At 41.7% G+C, this 24,033-nt stretch overlaps 1 protein-coding gene across 1 annotated transcript in view; it reads right to left on the bottom strand.

The window, feature by feature from the left end:
- LOC137294174 (uncharacterized) overlaps nt 1-24,033 on the bottom strand; it is a 34,079-nt gene that overhangs the window by 3,666 nt on the left and 6,380 nt on the right. Inside the window, exon 2 of the mRNA XM_067825162.1 lies at nt 17,205-17,354. Within this exon, the coding sequence (XP_067681263.1) occupies nt 17,205-17,354 (150 nt within the window). The remainder of the gene's footprint in view (nt 1-17,204; nt 17,355-24,033) is intronic.

Raw genomic sequence — 24,033 nt, 5'->3', positions numbered from 1 at the left:
TTCTACACACATTGAACGTCTAACTCCATTCTACACACATTGAACGTCTAACCCCCATTCTACACATACTAAACGTCTAACCTCCATTCTACACATACTAAACGTCTAACCTCCATTCTACACACATTGAACGTCTAAGCCCCACTCTACACATACTTAACGTCTAACCTCCATTCTACACATACTAAACGTCTAACCTCCATTCTACACATACTAAACGTCAAACCTCCATTCTACACATACTAAACGTGTAATCCCCATTCTACACATACTGAACGTCTAACCTCCATTCTACACATACTAAATGTCTAACCTCCATTCCACACATGCTGAACGTCTAACCTCCATTCTACACATACTAAATGTCTAACCTGCATTCTACACATACTAAACGTCTAACCTCCATTCTACACATACTAAATGTCTAACGTACATTCTACACACATTGAACGTCTAATCCCCATTCTACACATGCTGAACGTCTAACCTCCATTCTACAAATACTAAATGTCTAACGCCCATTCTACACATACTAAACGTCTAACCTCCATTGTACACACATTGAACGTTTAACCCCCATTCTACACATGCTGAACGTCTAACCCCCATTCTACACATACTGAACGTCTAACCTCCATTCTACACACATTGAACGTCTAACTCCATTCTACACACATTGAACGTCTAACCCCCATTCTACACATACTAAACGTCTAACCTCCATTCTACACATACTAAACGTCTAACCACCATTCTACACACATTGAACGTCTAAGCCCCACACTACACATACTTAACGTCTAACCTCCATTCTACACATACTAAACGTCTAACCTCCATTCTACACATACTAAACGTGAAACCTCCATTCAACACATACTAAACGTGTAATCCCCATTCTACACATACTGAACGTCTAACCTCCATTCTACACATACTAAACGTCTAACCCCCATTCTACACACACTGAACGTCTAACCTCCATTCTACACATACTAAACGTCTAACTCCATTCTACACACACTGAACGTCTAACCTCCATTCTACACATACTAAATGTCTAACTCCATTCTACACATACTAAACGTCAAACCCCCATTCTACACATACTGAACGTCTAACCTCCATTCTACACACATTGAACGTCTAACTCCATTCTACACACATTGAACGACTAACTCCATTCTACACATACTAAACGTCTAACCTCCATTCTACACATACTGAACGTCTAACCTCCATTCTACACACATTGAACGTCTAACCCAAATTCTACACATACTAAACGTCTAACCTCCATTCTACACATACTGAACGTCTAAACGTCCATTCTACACACATTGAACGTCAAACCCCCACTCTACACATACTAAACGTCTAACCTCCATTCTACACATACTAAACGTCAAACCTCCATTCTACACATACTAAACGTCTAATCCCCATTCTACACATACTGAACGTCTAACCTCCATTCTACACATACTAAACGTCTAACCCCCATTCTACACATACTGAACGTCTAACCTCCATTCTACACATACTAAACGTCTAACTCCATTCTACACACACTGAACGTCTAACCTCCATTCTACACACATTGAACGTTTAACCCCCATTCTACAAGTACTGAACGTCTAACCTCCATTCTACACATACTAAATGTCTAACTCCATTCTACACATACTAAATATCTAACCCCCATTCTACACATACTGAACGTCTCACCTCCATTCTACCCACATTGAACGTCTAACCTCCATTCTACACATACTAAACGTCTAACCCCCATTCTACACATACTGAACGTCCAACGTCCATTCTACACATACTAAATGTCTAACGCCCATTCTACACACATTGAACGTCTAAACTCCATTCTACACATACTAAACGTCTAACCTCCATTCTACACACACTGAACGTCTAACCTCCATTCTACACACATTGAACGTCTAACCCAAATTCTACACATACTAAACGTCCAACCTCCATTCTACACATACTGAACGTCTAAACGTCCATTCTACACACATTGAACGTCTAACCCCCACTCTACACATACTAAACGTCTAACCTCCATTCTACACATACTAAACGTCAAACCTCCATTCTACACATACTAAACGTCTAATCCCCATTCTACACATACTGAACGTCTAACCTCCATTCTACACATACTAAACGTCTAACCCCCATTATACACATACTGAACGTCTAACCTCCATTCTACACATACTAAACGTCTAACTCCATTCTACACACACTGAACGTCTAACCTCCATTCTACACACATTGAACGTTTAACCCCCATTCTACAAGTACTGAACGTCTAACCTCCATTCTACACATACTAAATGTCTAACTCCATTCTACACATACTAAATATCTAACCCCCATTCTACACATACTGAACGTCTCACCTCCATTCTACCCACATTGAACGTCTAATCTCCATTCTACACATACTAAACGTCTAACCCCCATTCTACACATACTGAACGTCCAACGTCCATTCTACACATACTAAATGTCTAACGCCCATTCTACACATACTAAATGTCTAACTCCATTCTACACACATTGAACGTCTAAACTCCATTCTACACACATTGAACGTCTAACCCCCATTCTACACATACTGAACGTCAAACCTCCATTCTACACATACTAAATGTCTAACGCCCATTCTACACACATTGAACGTCTAACCCCCATTCTACACATACTGAACGTCTAACCTCCATTCTACACATTCTAAATGTCCAACACCCATTCTACACACACTAAACGTCTAACCCCCATTCTACACATACTGAACGTCCAACGTCCATTCTACACATACTAAATGTCTAACGCCCATTCTACACACACTAAATGTCTAACTCCATTCTACACACATTGAACGTCTAACCCCCATTCTACACATACTAAACGTCTAACCTCCATTCTACACATACTAAACGTCTAATTCCATTCTACACACACTGAACGTCCAACCCCCATTCTACACATACTAAACGTCTAACCTCAATTCTACACATACTAAAAGTCTAACCTCCATTCTACACACATTGAACGTCTAACCCAAATTCTACACATACTAAACGTCTAACCTTCATTCTACACATACTAAACGTCTAACCTCCATTCCACACACATTGAACGTCTAACCCCCATTCTACACATACTAAACGTCTAACCTCCATTCTACACATACTAAACGTTTAACCTCCATTCTACACATACTAAAGTTTACGTCTAACCTCCATTCTACACATACTAAACGTCTAATCCCCATTCTACACATTGAACGTCGAACCTCCATTCTACACATACTAAACGTCTAACCCCCATTCTACACATACTGAACGTCCAACCTCCATTCTACACATACTAAACGTCTAACTCCATTCTACACACACTGAACGTCCAACCTCCATTCTACACACATTCAACGTCTAACCCCCATTCTACAAGTACTGAACGTCTAACCTCCATTCTACACATACTAAACGTCTAACCTCCATTCTACACATACTAAACGTCTAACCTCCATTCTACACACATTCAACGTCTAACCCCCACTCTACACATACTAAACGTCTAACCTCCATTCTACACATACTAAACGTCAAACCTCCATTCTACACATACTAAACGTCTAATCCCCATTCTACACATACTGAACGTCTAACCTCCATTCTACACATACTAAACGTCTAACCCCCATTCTACACATACTGAACGTCTAACCTCCATTCTACACACACTGAACGTCTAACCTCCATTCTACACACATTGAACGTTTAACCCCCATTCTACAAGTACTGAACGTCTAACCTCCATTCTACACATACTAAATGTCTAACTCCATTCTACATATACTAAATATGTAACCCCCATTCTACACATAATGAACGTCTAACCTGCATTCTACACACATTGAACGTCTAACCTCCATTCTACACATACTAAACGTCTAATCCCCATTCTACACATACTGAACGTCTAACGTCCATTCCACACATACTATATGTCTAACGCCCATTCTACACATACTAAATGTCTAACTCCATTCTACACACATTGAACGTCTAACCTCCATTCTACACACATTGAACGTCTAACCCCCATTCTACACATACTGAACGTCAAACCTCCATTCTACACATACTAAATGTCTAACGCCCATTCTACACACATTGAACGTCTAACCCCCATTCTACACATACTGAACGTCTAACCTCCATTCTACACATTCTAAATGTCTAACCTCCATTCTACACACACTAAACGTCTAACCCCCATTCTACACATACTGAACGTCTAACGTCCATTCTACACACACTAAATGTCTAACGCCCATTCTACACATACTAAATGTCTAACTCCATTCTACACACATTGAACGTCTAACCCCATTCTACACATACTAAACGTCTAACCTCAATTCTACACATACTAAACGTCTAACCTCCATTCTACACACATTGAACGTCTAACCCAAATTCTACACATACTAAACGTCTAACCTCCATTCTACACATACTAAACGTCTAACCTCCATTCTACACACATTGAACGTCTAACCCCCATTCTACACATACTAAACGTCTAACCTCCATTCTACACATACTGAACGTCTAACCTCCATTCTACACATACTAAAATTTACGTCTAACCTCCATTCTACACATACTAAATATCTAACCCCCATTCTACACATACTGAACGTCTAACCTCCATTCTACACATACTAAACGTCTAACCTCCATTCTACACATACTAAAGTTTACGTCTAACCTCCCTTCTACACATACTAAACGTCTAACCTCCATTTTACACATACTAAACGTCTAACCTCCATTCTACACATACTAAACGTCTAGCCTCCATTCTACACATACTAAATGTCTAACCTCCATTCTACACATACTAAATGTCTAACGCTCATTCTACACTTACTAAACGTGTAACCCCCATTCTACACATACTGAACGTCTAACCTCCATTCTACACATACTAAACGTCTAACTCCATTCTACACACATTGAACGTCCAACCTCCATTCTACACACATTGGACGTCTAACCCCCATTCTACACATGCTGAACGTCTAACCTCCATTCTACACATACTAAATGTCCAACGTCCATTCTACACATACTGAACGTCTAACCCCCATTCTACACATACTAAACGTCTAACTCCATTCTACACACATTGAACGTCTAACCTCCATTCTACACACATTGAACGTGTAACCCCCATTCTACACATGCTGAACGTCTAACCTGCATTCTACACATACTAAATGTCTAACCCCCATTCTACACATACTGAATGTCTAACCTCCATTCTACACATAGTAAACGTCTAGCCTCCATTCTACACATACTGAACGTCTAACCTCCATTCTACACATACTAAACGTCTAACCTCCATTCTACACATACTGAACGTCTAACCTCCATTCTACACATATTGAACGTCTAGCCTCCATTCTACACATACTGAACGTCTAACCTCCATTCTACACATACTAAACGTCTAACCTCCATTCTACACACATTGAACGTCTAACCCCCATTCTACACATACTAAACGTCTAACCTCCATTCTACACATACTAAACGTCTAACCTCCATTCTACACATACTAAACGTCAAACCTCCATTCTACACATACTAAACGTCTAACCTCCATTCTACACATACTAAATGTCTAACGCCCATTCTACACTTACTAAACGTCAAACCCCCATTCTACACATACTGAACGTCTAACCTCCATTCTACACATACTAAACGTCTAACTCCATTCTACACACATTGAACGTCTAACCTCCATTCTACACACATTGAACGTCTAACCCCCATTCTACACATGCTGAACGTCTAACCTCCATTCTACACATACTAAATGTCTAACGCCCACTCTACACTTACTAAACGTCAAACCCCCATTCTACACATACTGAACGTCTAACCTCCATTCTACACATACTAAACGTCTAACTCCATTCTACACACATTGAACGTCTAACTCCATTCTACACACATTGAACGTCTAACCCCCATTCTACACATACTAAACGTCTAACCTCCATTCTACACATACTAAACGTCTAACCACCATTCTACACACATTGAACGTCTAAGCCCCACACTACACATACTTAACGTCTAACCTCCATTCTACACATACTAAACGTCTAACCTCCATTCTACACATACAAAACGTGAAACCTCCATTCTACACATACTAAACGTGTAATCCCCATTCTACACATACTGAACGTCTAACCTCCATTCTACACATACTAAACGTCTAACCCCCATTCTACACACACTGAACGTCTAACCTCCATTCTACACATACTAAACGTCTAACTCCATTCTACACACACTGAACGTCTAACCTCCATTCTACACACATTCAACGTCTAACCCCCATTCTACAAGTACTGAACGTCTAACCTCCATTCTACACATACTAAATGTCTAACTCCATTCTACACATACTAAACGTCAAACCCCCATTCTACACATACTGAACGTCTAACCTCCATTCTACACACATTGAACGTCTAACTCCATTCTACACACATTGAACGTCTAACTCCATTCTACACATACTAAACGTCTAACCTCCATTCTACACATACTGAACGTCTAACCTCCATTCTACACACATTGAACGTCTAACCCAAATTCTACACATACTATACGTCTAACCTCCATTCTACACATACTGAACGTCTAAACGTCCATTCTACACACATTGAAAGTCTAACCCCCACTCTACACATACTAAACGTCCAACCTCCATTCTACACATACTAAACGTCAAACCTCCATTCTACACATACTAAACGTCTAATCCCCATTCTACACATACTGAACGTCTAACCTCCATTCTACACATACTAAACGTCTAACCCCCATTCTACACATACTGAACGTCTAACCTCCATTCTACACATACTAAACGTCTAACTCCATTCTACACACACTGAACGTCTAACCTCCATTCTACACACATTGAACGTTTAACCCCCATTCTACAAGTACTGAACGTCTAACCTCCATTCTACACATACTAAATGTCTAACTCCATTCTACACATACTAAATATCTAACCCCCATTCTACACATACTGAACGTCTCACCTCCATTCTACCCACATTGAACGTCTAACCTCCATTCTACACATACTAAACGTCTAACCCGCATTCTACACATACTGAACGTCCAACGTCCATTCTACACATACTAAATGTCTAACGCCCATTCTACACACATTGAACGTCTAACTCCATTCTACACATACTAAACGTCTAACCTCCATTCTACACATACTGAACGTCTAACCTCCATTCTACACACATTGAACGTCTAACCCAAATTCTACACATACTAAACGTCTAACCTCCATTCTACACATACTGAACGTCTAAACGTCCATTCTACACACATTGAACGTCTAACCCCCACTCTACACATACTAAACGTCTAACCTCCATTCTACACATACTAAACGTCAAACCTCCATTCTACACATACTAAACGTCTAATCCCCATTCTACACATACTGAACGTCTAACCTCCATTCTACACATACTAAACGTCTAACCCCCATTCTACACATACTGAACGTCTAACCTCCATTCTACACATACTAAATGTCTAACTCCATTCTACACATACTAAATATCTAACCCCCATTCTACACATACTGAACGTCTCACCTCCATTCTACCCACATTGAACGTCTAACCTCCATTCTACACATACTAAACGTCTAACCCCCATTCTACACATACTGAACGTCCAACGTCCATTCTACACATACTAAATGTCTAACGCCCATTCTACACACATTGAACGTCTAACTCCATTCTACACATACTAAACGTCTAACCTCCATTCTACACATACTGAACGTCCAACCTCCATTCTACACACATTGAACGTCTAACCCAAATTCTACACATACTAAACGTCTAACCTCCATTCTACACATACTGAACGTCTAAACGTCCATTCTACACACATTGAACGTCTAACCCCCACTCTACACATACTAAACGTCTAACCTCCATTCTACACATACTAAACGTCAAACCTCCATTCTACACATACTAAACGTCTAATCCCTATTCTACACATACTGAACGTCTAACCTCCATTCTACACATACTAAACGTCTAACCCCCATTCTACACATACTGAACGTCTAACCTCCATTCTACACATACTAAACGTCTAACTCCATTCTACACACACTGAACGTCTAACCTCCATTCTACACACATTGAACGTCTAACCCCCATTCTACACATGCTGAACGTCTAACCTCCATTCTACACATACTAAATGTCTAACGCCCACTCTACACTTACTAAACGTCAAACCCCCATTCTACACATACTGAACGTCTAACCTCCATTCTACACATACTAAACGTCTAACTCCATTCTACACACATTGAACGTCTAACTCCATTCTACACACATTGAACGTCTAACCCCCATTCTACACATACTAAACGTCTAACCTCCATTCTACACATACTAAACGTCTAACCACCATTCTACACACATTGAACGTCTAAGCCCCACACTACACATACTTAACGTCTAACCTCCATTCTACACATACTAAACGTCTAACCTCCATTCTACACATACAAAACGTGAAACCTCCATTCTACACATACTAAACGTGTAATCCCCATTCTACACATACTGAACGTCTAACCTCCATTCTACACATACTAAACGTCTAACCCCCATTCTACACACACTGAACGTCTAACCTCCATTCTACACATACTAAACGTCTAACTCCATTCTACACACACTGAACGTCTAACCTCCATTCTACACACATTCAACGTCTAACCCCCATTCTACAAGTACTGAACGTCTAACCTCCATTCTACACATACTAAATGTCTAACTCCATTCTACACATACTAAACGTCAAACCCCCATTCTACACATACTGAACGTCTAACCTCCATTCTACACACATTGAACGTCTAACTCCATTCTACACACATTGAACGTCTAACTCCATTCTACACATACTAAACGTCTAACCTCCATTCTACACATACTGAACGTCTAACCTCCATTCTACACACATTGAACGTCTAACCCAAATTCTACACATACTATACGTCTAACCTCCATTCTACACATACTGAACGTCTAAACGTCCATTCTACACACATTGAAAGTCTAACCCCCACTCTACACATACTAAACGTCCAACCTCCATTCTACACATACTAAACGTCAAACCTCCATTCTACACATACTAAACGTCTAATCCCCATTCTACACATACTGAACGTCTAACCTCCATTCTACACATACTAAACGTCTAACCCCCATTCTACACATACTGAACGTCTAACCTCCATTCTACACATACTAAACGTCTAACTCCATTCTACACACACTGAACGTCTAACCTCCATTCTACACACATTGAACGTTTAACCCCCATTCTACAAGTACTGAACGTCTAACCTCCATTCTACACATACTAAATGTCTAACTCCATTCTACACATACTAAATATCTAACCCCCATTCTACACATACTGAACGTCTCACCTCCATTCTACCCACATTGAACGTCTAACCTCCATTCTACACATACTAAACGTCTAACCCGCATTCTACACATACTGAACGTCCAACGTCCATTCTACACATACTAAATGTCTAACGCCCATTCTACACACATTGAACGTCTAACTCCATTCTACACATACTAAACGTCTAACCTCCATTCTACACATACTGAACGTCTAACCTCCATTCTACACACATTGAACGTCTAACCCAAATTCTACACATACTAAACGTCTAACCTCCATTCTACACATACTGAACGTCTAAACGTCCATTCTACACACATTGAACGTCTAATCCCCACTCTACACATACTAAACGTCTAACCTCCATTCTACACATACTAAACGTCAAACCTCCATTCTACACATACTAAACGTCTAATCCCCATTCTACACATACTGAACGTCTAACCTCCATTCTACACATACTAAACGTCTAACCCCCATTCTACACATACTGAACGTCTAACCTCCATTCTACACATACTAAATGTCTAACTCCATTCTACACATACTAAATATCTAACCCCCATTCTACACATACTGAACGTCTCACCTCCATTCTACCCACATTGAACGTCTAACCTCCATTCTACACATACTAAACGTCTAACCCCCATTCTACACATACTGAACGTCCAACGTCCATTCTACACATACTAAATGTCTAACGCCCATTCTACACACATTGAACGTCTAACTCCATTCTACACATACTAAACGTCTAACCTCCATTCTACACATACTGAACGTCCAACCTCCATTCTACACACATTGAACGTCTAACCCAAATTCTACACATACTAAACGTCTAACCTCCATTCTACACATACTGAACGTCTAAACGTCCATTCTACACACATTGAACGTCTAACCCCCACTCTACACATACTAAACGTCTAACCTCCATTCTACACATACTAAACGTCAAACCTCCATTCTACACATACTAAACGTCTAATCCCCATTCTACACATACTGAACGTCTAACCTCCATTCTACACATACTAAACGTCTAACCCCCATTCTACACATACTGAACGTCTAACCTCCATTCTACACATACTAAACGTCTAACTCCATTCTACACACACTGAACGTCTAACCTCCATTCTACACACATTGAACGTTTAACCCCCATTCTACAAGTACTGAACGTCTAACCTCCATTCTACACATACTAAATGTCTAACTCCATTCTACACATACTAAATATCTAACCCCCATTCTACACATACTGAACGTCTCACCTCCATTCTACCCACATTGAACGTCTAACCTCCATTCTACACATACTAAACGTCTAACCCCCATTCTACACATACTGAACGTCCAACGTCCATTCTACACATACTAAATGTCTAACGCCCATTCTACACATACTAAATGTCTAACTCCATTCTACACACATTGAACGTCTAAACTCCATTCTACACACATTGAACGTCTAACCCCCATTCTACACATACTGAACGTCAAACCTCCATTCTACACATACTAAATGTCTAACGCCCATTCTACACACATTGAACGTCTAACCCCCATTCTACACATACTGAACGTCTAACCTCCATTCTACACATTCTAAATGTCCAACACCCATTCTACACACACTAAACGTCTAACCCCCATTCTACACATACTGAACGTCCAACGTCCATTCTACACATACTAAATGTTTAACGCCCATTCTACACACACTAAATGTCTAACTCCATTCTACACACATTGAACGTCTAACCTCCATTCTACACACATTGAACGTCTAACCCCCATTCTACACATACTAAACGTCTAACCTCCATTCTACACATACTAAACGTCTAATTCCATTCTACACACACTGAACGTCTAACCCCCATTCTACACATACTAAACGTCTAACCTCAATTCTACACATACTAAAAGTCTAACCTCCATTCTACACACATTGAACGTCTAACCCAAATTCTACACATACTAAACGTCTAACCTTCATTCTACACATACTAAACGTCTAACCTCCATTCCACACACATTGAACGTCTAACCCCCATTCTACACATACTAAACGTCTAACCTCCATTCTACACATACTAAACGTTTAACCTCCATTCTACACATACTAAAGTTTACGTCTAACCTCCATTCTACACATACTAAACGTCTAATCCCCATTCTACACATTGAACGTCTAACCTCCATTCTACACATACTAAACGTCTAACCCCCATTCTACACATACTGAACGTCCAGCCTCCATTCTACACATACTAAACGTCTAACTCCATTCTACACACACTGAACGTCCAACCTCCATTCTACACACATTCAACGTCTAACCCCCATTCTACAAGTACTGAACGTCTAACCTCCATTCTACACATACTAAATGTCTAACTCCATTCTACACATACTAAACGTCTAACCCCCATTCTACACATACTGAACGTCTAACCTCCATTCTACACACATTGAACGTCTAACTCCATTCTACACACATTGAACGTCTAACCCCCATTCTACACATACTAAACTTCTAACCTCCATTCTACACATACTAAACGTCTAACCTCCATTCTACACACATTGAACGTCTAACCCAAATTCTACACATACTAAACGTCTAACCTCCATTCTACACATACTAAACGTCTAACCTCCATTCTACACACATTGAACGTCTAACCCCCACTCTACACATACTAAACGTCTAACCTCCATTCTACACATACTAAACGTCAAACCTCCATTCTACACATACTAAACGTCTAATCCCCATTCTACACATACTGAACGTCTAACCTCCATTCTACACATACTAAACGTCTAACCCCCATTCTACACATACTGAACGTCTAACCTCCATTCTACACACACTGAACGTCTAACCTCCATTCTACACACATTGAACGTTTAACCCCCATTCTACAAGTACTGAACGTCTAACCTCCATTCTACACATACTAAATGTCTAACTCCATTCTACATATACTAAATATCTAACCCCCATTCTACACATAATGAACGTCTAACCTGCATTCTACACACATTGAACGTCTAACCTCCATTCTACACATACTAAACGTCTAATCCCCATTCTACACATACTGAACGTCTAACGTCCATTCTACACATACTAAATGTCTAACGCCCATTCTACACATACTAAATGTCTAACTCCATTCTACACACATTGAACGTCTAACCTCCATTCTACACACATTGAACGTCTAACCCCCATTCTACACATACTAAACGTCAAACCTCCATTCTACACATACTAAATGTCTAACGCCCATTCTACACACATTGAACGTCTAACCCCCATTCTACACATACTGAACGTCTAACCTCCATTCTACACATTCTAAATGTCTAACCTCCATTCTACACACACTAAACGTCTAACCCCCATTCTACACATACTGAACGTCTAACGTCCATTCTACACATACTAAATGTCTAACGCCCATTCTACACATACTAAATGTCTAACTCCATTCTACACACATTGAACGTCTAACCCCATTCTACACACATTGAACGTCTAACCTCCATTCTACACATACTAAACGTCTAACTCCATTCTGCACACACTGAACGTCTAACCCCCATTCTACACATACTAAACGTCTAACCTCAATTCTACACATACTAAACGTCTAACCTCCATTCTACACACATTGAACGTCTAACCCAAATTCTACACATACTAAACGTCTAACCTCCATTCTACACATACTAAACGTCCAACCTCCATTCTACACACATTGAACGTCTAACCCCCATTCCACACATACTAAACGTCTAACCTCCATTCTACACATACTGAACGTCTAACCTCCATTCTACACATACTAAAATTTACGTCTAACCTCCATTCTACACATACTAAATATCTAACCCCCATTCTACACATACTGAACGTCTAACCTCCATTCTACACATACTAAACGTCTAACCTCCATTCTACACATACTAAAGTTTACGTCTAACCTCCCTTCTACACATACTAAACGTCTAACCTCCATTTTACACATACTAAACGTCTAACCTCCATTCTACACATACTAAACGTCTAGCCTCCATTCTACACATACTAAACGTCTAACCTCCATTCTACACATACTAAATGTCTAACGCTCATTCTACACTTACTAAACGTGTAACCCCCATTCTACACATACTGAACGTCTAACCTCCATTCTACACATACTAAACGTCTAACTCCATTCTACACACATTGAACGTCCAACCTCCATTCTACACACATTGGACGTCTAACCCCCATTCTACACATGCTGAACGTCTAACCTCCATTCTACACATACTAAATGTCCAACGTCCATTCTACACATACTGAACGTCTAACCCCCATTCTACACATACTAAACGTCTAACTCCATTCTACACACATTGAACGTCTAACCTCCATTCTACACACATTGAACGTGTAACCCCCATTCTACACATACTAAACGTCTAACCTGCATTCTACACATACTAAATGTCTAACCCCCATTCTACACATACTGAACGTCTAACCTCCATTCTACACATACTAAACGTCTAGCCTCCATTCTACACATACTGAACGTCTAACCTCCATTCTACACATACTAAACGTCTAACCTCCATTCTACACATACTGAACGTCTAACCTCCATTCTACACATATTGAACGTCTAACCTCCATTCTACACATACTGAACGTCAAACCTCCATTCTACACATACTAAACGTCTAACCTCCATTCTACACACATTGAACGTCTAATCCCCATTCTACACATACTAAACGTCTAACCTCCATTCTACACATACTAAACTTCTAACCTCCATTCTACACATACTAAACGTCTAACCTCCATTCTACACATACTAAACGTCTAACCTCCATTCTACACATACTAAATGTCTAACGCCCATTCTACACTTACTAAACGTCAAACCCCCATTCTACACATACTGAACGTCTAACCTCTATTCTACACATACTAAACGTCTAACTCCATTCTACACACATTGAACGTCTAACCTCCATTCTACACACATTGAACGTCTAACCCCCATTCTACACATGCTGAACGTCTAACCTCCATTCTACACATACTAAATGTCCAACGTCCATTCTACAGATACTGAACGTCTAACCCCCATTCTACACATACTAAACGTCTAACTCCATTCTGCACACACTGAACGTCTAACCCCCATTCTACACATACTAAACGTCTAACCCCCATTCTACACATGCTGAACGTCTAACCTGCATTCTACACATACTAAATGTCTAACCCCCATTCTACACATACTAAATGTCTAACGCCCATTCTACACACATTGAACGTCTAACCTCCATTCTACACATGCTGAACGTCAAACCTCCATTCTACACATGCTGAACGTCTAACCTCCATTCTACACATACTGAACGTCTAACCTCCATTCTACACATACTAAACGTCTAACCTCCATTCTACACATACTATACGCCTAGCCCCCATTCTACACATACTGAACGTCTAACTCCATTCTACACATACTAAACGTCTAACCTCCATTCTACACACATTGAACGTCTAACCTCCATTCTACACACATTGTACGTCTAACCCCCATTCTACACACATTGAACGTCTAGCCTCCATTCTACACACATTGAACGTCTAACCTCCATTCTACACACATTGAACGTCTAACCCCCATTCTACACATACTAAACGTCTATCCTCCATTCTACACATACTAAACGTCTAACCTCCATTCTACACACATTGAACGTCTAACTCCATTCTACACATACTGAACGTCTAACCTCCATTCTACACACATTGAACGTCTAACCCCCTTTCTACACACATTGAACGTCTAACCCCCATTCTACACACATTGAACGTCTAACCTCCATTCTACACATACTGAACGTCAAACCTCCATTCTACACATACTAAACGTCTAACCCCCAATTCTACACATACTAAACGTCTAACCTCCATTCTACACATACTGAACGTCTAACCTCCATTCTACACATACTAAACGTCTAACTCCATTCTACACACATTGAACGCCTAAGCTCCATTCTACACATGCTGAACGTCTAACCCCTATTCGACACATACCGAACGTCTAACTCCATTCTACACATACTGAACGTCTAACCCCCATTCTACACATACTAAATTCTAACCTGCATTCTACACATACTAAACGTCTAACCTCCATTCTACACCGATTGAACGTCTAACCTCCATTCTACACATACTACACGTCTAACTCCATTCTACACACATTGAACGTCTAACCCCCATTCTACACATACTGAACGTCTAACCTCCATTCTACACATACTAAACGTCTAACCTCCATTCTACACACATTGAACGTCTAACCCCCATTCTACACATACTGAACGTCTAACCTCCATTCTACACATACTAAACGTCTAACCTCCATTCTACACATACTAAACGTCTAACCCCCATTCTACACATTCTAAATGTCTAACCTCCATTCTACACATTGAACATCTAACGCCCATTCTACACATACTAAATGTCTAACCTCCATTCTACACATATTGAACATCTAACGCCCATTCTACACACACTGAACCTCTAGCCCCATTCTATACAGACTCCACCGGGGGTCTCCCTGCAAGCACAACACCAGATACCTCGCTGATTGACGCCACCCAGAATGAAGGAGAACCTTACTACAAACACAACACCAGATACCCCGCTGATTGACGCAACCCAGAATGAGGGAGAGTCTTACTACAAGCACAACACAAGATACCTCGCTGATTTTTCCTACAAGCACAACACAAGATACCTCTTTGATTCTTCCTACAAGCACAACACAAGATACCCCGCTGATTGACGCAATCCAGAATGAAGGAGAGTCTTCCTACAAGGACAACACCAGATATTGATTGACGCCACCCAGAATGAAGGAATCTTTTTAAATAGTGAGGTTTCATTGGTACTTGACTGTTATACTGGCTAGGCTGACCACTTTGGGTAATTAGTGCCCCTTAACCCGTGCTTAAATGTATACAGTTTTAGGTCGCGTGTTGCCATATTCCATGACCAGATCTTAATCTCACAATGTTATACTTCTATTTCCACCTGTCACATTTTATCCACCCGTCACACTTTGTCCACCTGTCCCCCATCTTTGTCCACCTGCCCCCATCTCTATCCACCATTCCATTTGCATTCTAGCGACCGAGTATAACACCAGCATTTAGGTTTCTTCCTTTAATATACATCCACACACATGGGGAAGGTGCAAAGAGGAGTGGCCAGCATGTGGTGACAGAGATGCTGTAGTAAAGCTGGAGCGAGTTGTGTTAGAGGTTACACCCAGTACCGCGTGCTCTTTGGGTGTACGCACACACGCGACAACCCCCTTCTTGGCGAATACATCCACAGAAAGCACAGCCCAATGTATGAAATGATGCTAAGAGCGTCGTAAAACCATATTCGCTGACACTGATTACAGCAATACTGCGGAGTCGTGTCCTCCTGGGATTCACGCTTGCCCCGTGTGTGCCTGTACTTACATGCCAGAAGTGCCAACACCGTCATGGTGAGGAGCACACATCTGTAGTACAATCCCAGCGCCACGTAGATGTAGACGGGCATCACCACGAGGGGAATGGCGATGAAGATGATGGCGAGACTCTCCATCGCCCGGACTGCATTGAGCCAATCTGAAACACAAATAGACATCTAACGATTTGGAAAATAGTGTTGTGTTTGAACTACACATGCATTAGAACAAAATGCAGGTACATAATGAGATAAAATGCAGTATGGGGTTCGAGGCTTATACCATAACGTATTCAAATTCAAACTTCACTGTAATTAACGTTACAGGACTAATGTATTACTCCATGTGCATCGCTTAGAATGGAACTGGAATTCTGCGAGAGGATATTTTGGCACCATTGCATGGACATGAAACACGTTTCAACCTCTCAATTTTGGCAATTTACGCGTCATTACCGGGTAAAATATCGCATACACACCAGTGTCTTGATTGTCAGAGTCCTGGCAGACATATTGTACTGGAAAACGCATAGCAAGTTTCAAAGCCTTTGTCAGCCCTCATACAATTATAAACAGTGCAGTTACAGTGTACTTTACCTAATCCTACTTTACATGTGTTTTCGTTACTGATGAGATGTTCTCACACCCGCTAAATCCTAATGAACAACCCGAGTGACACGCGTCATTAGTGTTTTGATGGCTAATTAATCAATTCTCATCAAATGCCTTCCGATTGATTAAGAATGAAATCACATCGTCGTGCGGTAAACGGTATTGACGTGACACATACACATGCACGTTGCACAGATCTCTCCGTCCGGATAACTGGATCATTTTTCAATGGAAATTTTTCAGTTTGAAAATTCGCCGTCCGGGTCCGGAAGCGCGGGGTCCGGTTAAGCGAGTACAATTAATGAACGTAAGTTTCGTTTCACATAAAACTCGTCCGGAAGGCGGGGTTTCCGGATAAATGGGATCCGAGTTAACGGGGTTCGACTGTATTCGGATTGTACATCACCCGACAGATGCCTATGCCTGTTTCACGCTTACTAAAGCTTCTTATCTTCCACTGTCTCTTTAGCACATGTTTATTACCTATACGGCCCATAAAGTGTACATGAAGACTTAAATATTTCTGGCGTGCAGCTCACCTTGTCAGAATAATACTGTCTGTAAGGAGCGTACTACCATTCAGTATCAGTGGACGAACCCATACCAGTGTACGCTCTCTGTAGTGACCAGATAGTAAACACTGGCATACACATAACCCTTACACGGAACTATACAACCCTCATTTAACAACATTCCTCCTTGACAACCCACTGTGGACAAACCACACGGAGAAACAGTTTGGTTTGTCACATGGACCTGACGAATGGATATTTTATTTCTGAAGACACACTTACGTATCCACTGCCTTCTGACATCACAGTTCTTCATCATTAGCGTTCCCAGAGTCCCTTTCTGGCATCACAGTTGTTTATCATAAGCATTCCCGGAGTCCCCTTCTGGCATCACAGTTCTCCATCATTAGCGTTCCCGGAGTCCCTATCTGGCGTCACAGTTCCTTATCATTGGTGTTCCCGGAGTCCCCTTCTGACATCACACTTCTTCATCATTAGCGTTCCCGGAGTGTCCCCTTCCGGCATCACAGTTCTTCATCTTTAGCGTTCCCGGACTCCCCTTCTTGTCATAATCGAATAGTGCATTCGGGCAACGTCCAACAAGCTTGATTTAAGTAGTTCAAATACTGCTGCTTGTGATGAGACGTATTGTATATATAACAGAAGAAAGGACGCCAACTATCTACCTTGGTTTGTCGGGAGAAGCGTTCATTATGCCACATGAAACTAACTGGATATGATATTCACGGCTCCAGACACCAACACCTTAATGACGTTTCTTATACCATTTACCAAGGTAAGAAGGCAGGCCAGTGATACAGGTACTGACCCTAAACTATAGTTCGACAGACCGGCACTGACGTGGCCGTGGAAGGTTCGGGTGATTTACAACTCCAACTTTCCAGACACATCTCATGTCTGTCTCTAGATTGTTTCCTATTCTTGGGTACACCCCGAATAAAAGCAGCCATGCACGGTCACGTGACCACCACCACCAGTAACTACGATCACCAATCCAACCACAGCCACACATCACAGCAAAGATGATAGCTTTCTCTCCGCATGCATTGCTTACGACTGCATCAACGTGCACCCATACAACATTCACGACACCTTTACACCCACACATCATATATACCAAATACGAGTTCCAGTTCACAAGAGGTAATCTCGCAACAAAGTCCAACAGATATTTCCCTACAGTTTCATTGAATGTGTAAAGGAAGACGTATGTCCAAATGCATCTTGACAAACCTGACTTTAATACTTAAAGCAGACGTATTATTACGAGTGTACGCCTCTCGAGACAATACACAGTGCAGACATTCACCATGAATTCCGGACAACGTTGAAAAAGGTTTGATACGGTCACTGGGCAATTCATTTGAGGATCACTGTATAGAGCAATAATGCCAGATTAGTCACGCGAGACCAGATCAGTCACGCGAAACCGATGTGGCACATAAAGCAAAGTAATCGTGCTGCTCTGTATAACAAATCTGCCCTCTTTATCTGTGATATAGACTGGGCATGGTTGGTTAGGGAACTCTCCAGATGGAACGGTGGAGGTAGTGTGATGTATCTGGAGCATCTCCTGCATCAGTGACTCGTCTTCAGAACGCTCATCCACAGACCTCTCGGTAAGATAACAGTGACCCTCCTACAGAGTACTCCTTTACAGTCCTGACGGCAAGACACCAATGATCCTCCTACTTAGGGCTCTTCCACCGTTCTCTTGGTAGAACACTAGTGACCCCCTGTAGAGGGCTCCTCCACCGTCCTCTCGGTACGATTACAGTAACCCTTCTACAGGTCGTCACCAGGTACTTCACCAAGGAAATATAGCTAACCTCGAGACTATCGCGCTGTCCACTTTATGTCACTCAGTTCTCATTTGTAAAATATAAAGATGTGACAGATGAGACACCAGCTCCAAGGAATATTAGTAAAATAGTTCTTTAATGTGTCGGAAGGAATAAATGTGACATAATGCTGTCAGACTGACAGAAGAAGACTGATAGGGGCTGGTAGGGAGGAACACTACTTAGTGCTGAACTCAGATTGGGTTATTTTAGAGGAATGGGGTACTTCACGGTGTTGTCACCTGTCCGTGGTTATTTTAGGAGACACTTGCTTGAATACGACACTGCACGGGTATGTTTTCTCGCCTCAATATACACGTGGACTGATCCGATGCATGTATTTCAATGCCAGATGCCACTTTCGGATGAAACCATTACTACGTGTCAGATGCATACAGACAGAAGCATATTGATTGTCAACTGTAGTCTTTACTTCCAGGAATGTTTGTTTATGCTAATGACGCCAACAATGCTATAACAAGTAAACATTTAACACTGGAAGGTGAAAGTAACAGGCGCGGAAGGGAAATTAACTCCTGATCAATCAAACTGTGATGCTGACCCCAGTGATAGTCGATAAAACATTTGTTACAGCACGTATCAACGGTGTTATAAACGTTGTCTCATTTATACACCTGACGTTGTAGCTGGGGAAACCTATTGTGTTTACACGAAAACTATCCACGTTAAAAACTTAGATGGACGACAAGACCTTTTAAAATGTAATACAGTTGTATCATGAGATGGTATCTGTCAAAGTGTGTGAGAGTGTGTGTGTGTGTGTGTGTTTGTTTGTGTGTGTGCGAGAGAGACAGAGAGAGCGTGTGCGGAGGGCGTACATGTGTGTATGTGCGTGTACGCGGGCGTACATGTCTATGTGAGTGTAAGGGGGATGGGGTGCGTGCATTTGCATGCGTATTTGTGTATGTGTGTGCATGTAAGTGGGCCTACGTGTGTGTGTGTTTGTGTTCGTGTAATGGGGACGTACATGTGTGTGTGTATTTGTGTGTGTGTGTTTGTGTGTGTTCGTGTAATGGGGACGTACATGAGTGTGTGTGCGTGTGAGTGTTTGTGTGTGTGCGTGTAAGTAGGCCTACATGTGTGTTCGTGTAATGGGGGCGTACATGTGTGTGTGCGTGTAAGTAGGCCTACATGTGTGTTCGTGTAATGGGGACGCACATGTGTACGTGCGTGTAAGTAGGCCTACATGTGTGTTCGTGTAATGGGGACGTACATGAGTGTGTGTGTGTGTGTGTGCGTGTAAGTAGGCCTACATGTGTGTTCGTGTAATGGGGGCGTGCATGTGTGTGCGCGTGTAAGTAGGCCTACATGTGTGTTCGTGTAATGGGGGCGTACATGAGTGTGTGTGTGTACAAGTGTAAGTGGGGACACATCTGTGTGTGTTTGTGCATGTGTGTGCGTGTAAGTAGGCCTACATGTGTGTTCGTGTTATGGGGGCGTACATGTGTGTGTGCGTGTAAGTAGACCTACATGTGAGTGTGTTTAATGGGGGGCGTACATGTGTGTGTGTGTGCGTGCGTGCGTGCGTGTAAGTAGGCGTACGTGTGCGTGTGTTTCTGTGTGCGTCTATGCATGCACATGTGCATGTGCGCACGTGCGTGTTTATATGATCAAGGTAGGAAAGGCATACTCATGGTATCGCGGTATTAAACAACGCTTGCCACTGTGGTGTACCCGCCCGGGGCAAGCTGCTGTCACTCAGCGAACTGCGATACGGATCTCAAACGGCATGTACTAATGAGATGTGAAGAGAAGTGACGCATGTAGCTATATGTGGAGGACACGCACTGAAATGATCAAACTGAAGTTCAGCAAATGTGTATGGCGCATTGTTTACTCACAAGATAAAACAAAAATCACCAAAACATCATTAGCACATGAAACATGACCACTACCTCGGACAAGAAACTCAGTATGTTTACAACAGCATCACAGTGAAATAACAAAATGAATATCGATCTTCGCTGCTAGGACACCATCACAACCGGCAGCCAAGTCATCGAGCCTGACCACCCGATACCCTTTGTAGTCTTTCACAACAAGCACTGGTAATTAAAGAATAGTTGTCACCCATATCTTCATTGGGTGGAATATACATGTGTTGTACACAATAGCAGCATGGGAATGGCATTTCGAGAAGAATGTGTACCTCGTGTTACTTCATAGATATAGATGTGCACTTTGTAATATATAGTTGTTTTACTAAAACCAACCATGTACATGTGCGTTAAGGAAGTGATCGACGTTGTATGCACAGCGTGTGTGTGTGACGATGTTCTCGCTGGGTGCACTGTGTGAGCGTGTGTGTCAGTGGGATAGCACGGATACTTAACAAACTGTTTACTTCTCGTTCTGGCTTAATTGAAACTGTAACCTTTACATCGGTGATAGCGGTGTTTCACATAACCGGTCTTATCCGCGTTTGTACACAGTAACAGAACTAGTCCAATTCCACACCGTAACAGTGTTGGTGCTCTCAGACACCGCAAAACAACTGCCGCAGTTAGATACCGTAACACAGCTGTCCCAGTTAGATACCGTAACACAGCTGTCCCAATTAGATACCGTAACACAGCTGGTGCAGTTAGATACCGTAACATAGCTGTCCAAGTTAGATACCGTAACACAGCTGGTGCAGTTAGATACCGTAACACAGCTGTCCAAGTTAGATACCGTAACACAGCTGGTGCAGTTAGATACCGTAACACAGCTGTTCCAGTTAGATACCGTAACACAGCTGGTGCAGTTAGATACCGTAACACAGCTGGTGCAGTTAGATACCGTAACACAGCTGGTGCAGTTAGATACCGTAACACAGCTGGTGCAGTTAGACATCGTAACACAGCTGTCCCAATCAAACACCGCAACAGAACTGGTGCAGTTAGACACCGTAACACAGCTGTCCCAATTAGATACCGTAACACAGCTGGTGCAGTTAAATACCGTAACACAGCTGTCCCAGTTAGATACCGTAACACAGCTGGTGCAGTTAGACACCTCAACACAGCTGTCCCAATTAGACACCGTAACACAGCTGGTGCAATTAGATACCGTTTCAGAACTTGTGCAAGTAGACGCCGTTCAGTGGTTATGACAAATATGAATACCTTGCTAAACTTACTAACTTGAAAAGACGTTAAGACGGGCTTTTTCACCCTTTAACAATTAAAACTTCCCTGATATTATTCCCATAGTCTTATTTTGGACTTTTACATGAGTTTCACACACAGATAGAATCAATTCACAGAGCACAAGCTGACGTTGATGTACAATAGCTATAGTTCAGTGTGGCAGGGATGACTCACCTCCCTGTAGCGCCATCATACCCACTGACACGAGCTGTGATGTCACGCCCAACTCAAGCCAACATAACATTTAACAACACCAAATCTCAATTTCACGGTTGTTTAACAGCCTTGTGTCTGTGTTTGATGCTGACAATATGACATGCTCTCTAACAACCGAGGTTACCTTTGCTTTCCACTTGACATTAACGGCTGTCACCATGTTCTGGTGTAAAGGTTTCAGCAAGTTGTGCATCTTCTTACAGCAGTATCGAAATACTGGACAAAACAATAGCTACCCATGTTTCACAGTGAACAAAGGTATAACGAGTGCCAACTGATAGACAAGCCACGCAACCCGTTGTGCACGGTGCTTGTAGTGTTGGGCTCGAATCCCAGGTTCCAACCATTAATTATCTCTGGTGTGCCAGTCAATCTGTGTACCGTGTTGTGATTTTCTTTAACATAAAGCCGACACGTTGCTCAAAGCACCGTTAATCCTAAGTTACACTATTCACGCCACACTGGCTGGTTACTGGGAACACACCG

The sequence above is a fragment of the Haliotis asinina genome, chromosome 8, assembly GCF_037392515.1.
Source record: "Haliotis asinina isolate JCU_RB_2024 chromosome 8, JCU_Hal_asi_v2, whole genome shotgun sequence".
Classification (NCBI taxonomy): domain Eukaryota; kingdom Metazoa; phylum Mollusca; class Gastropoda; order Lepetellida; family Haliotidae; genus Haliotis; species Haliotis asinina.
Note: the sequence above shows the minus strand (reverse complement) of the source record. Positions and strands in the feature narration are given on the sequence as shown.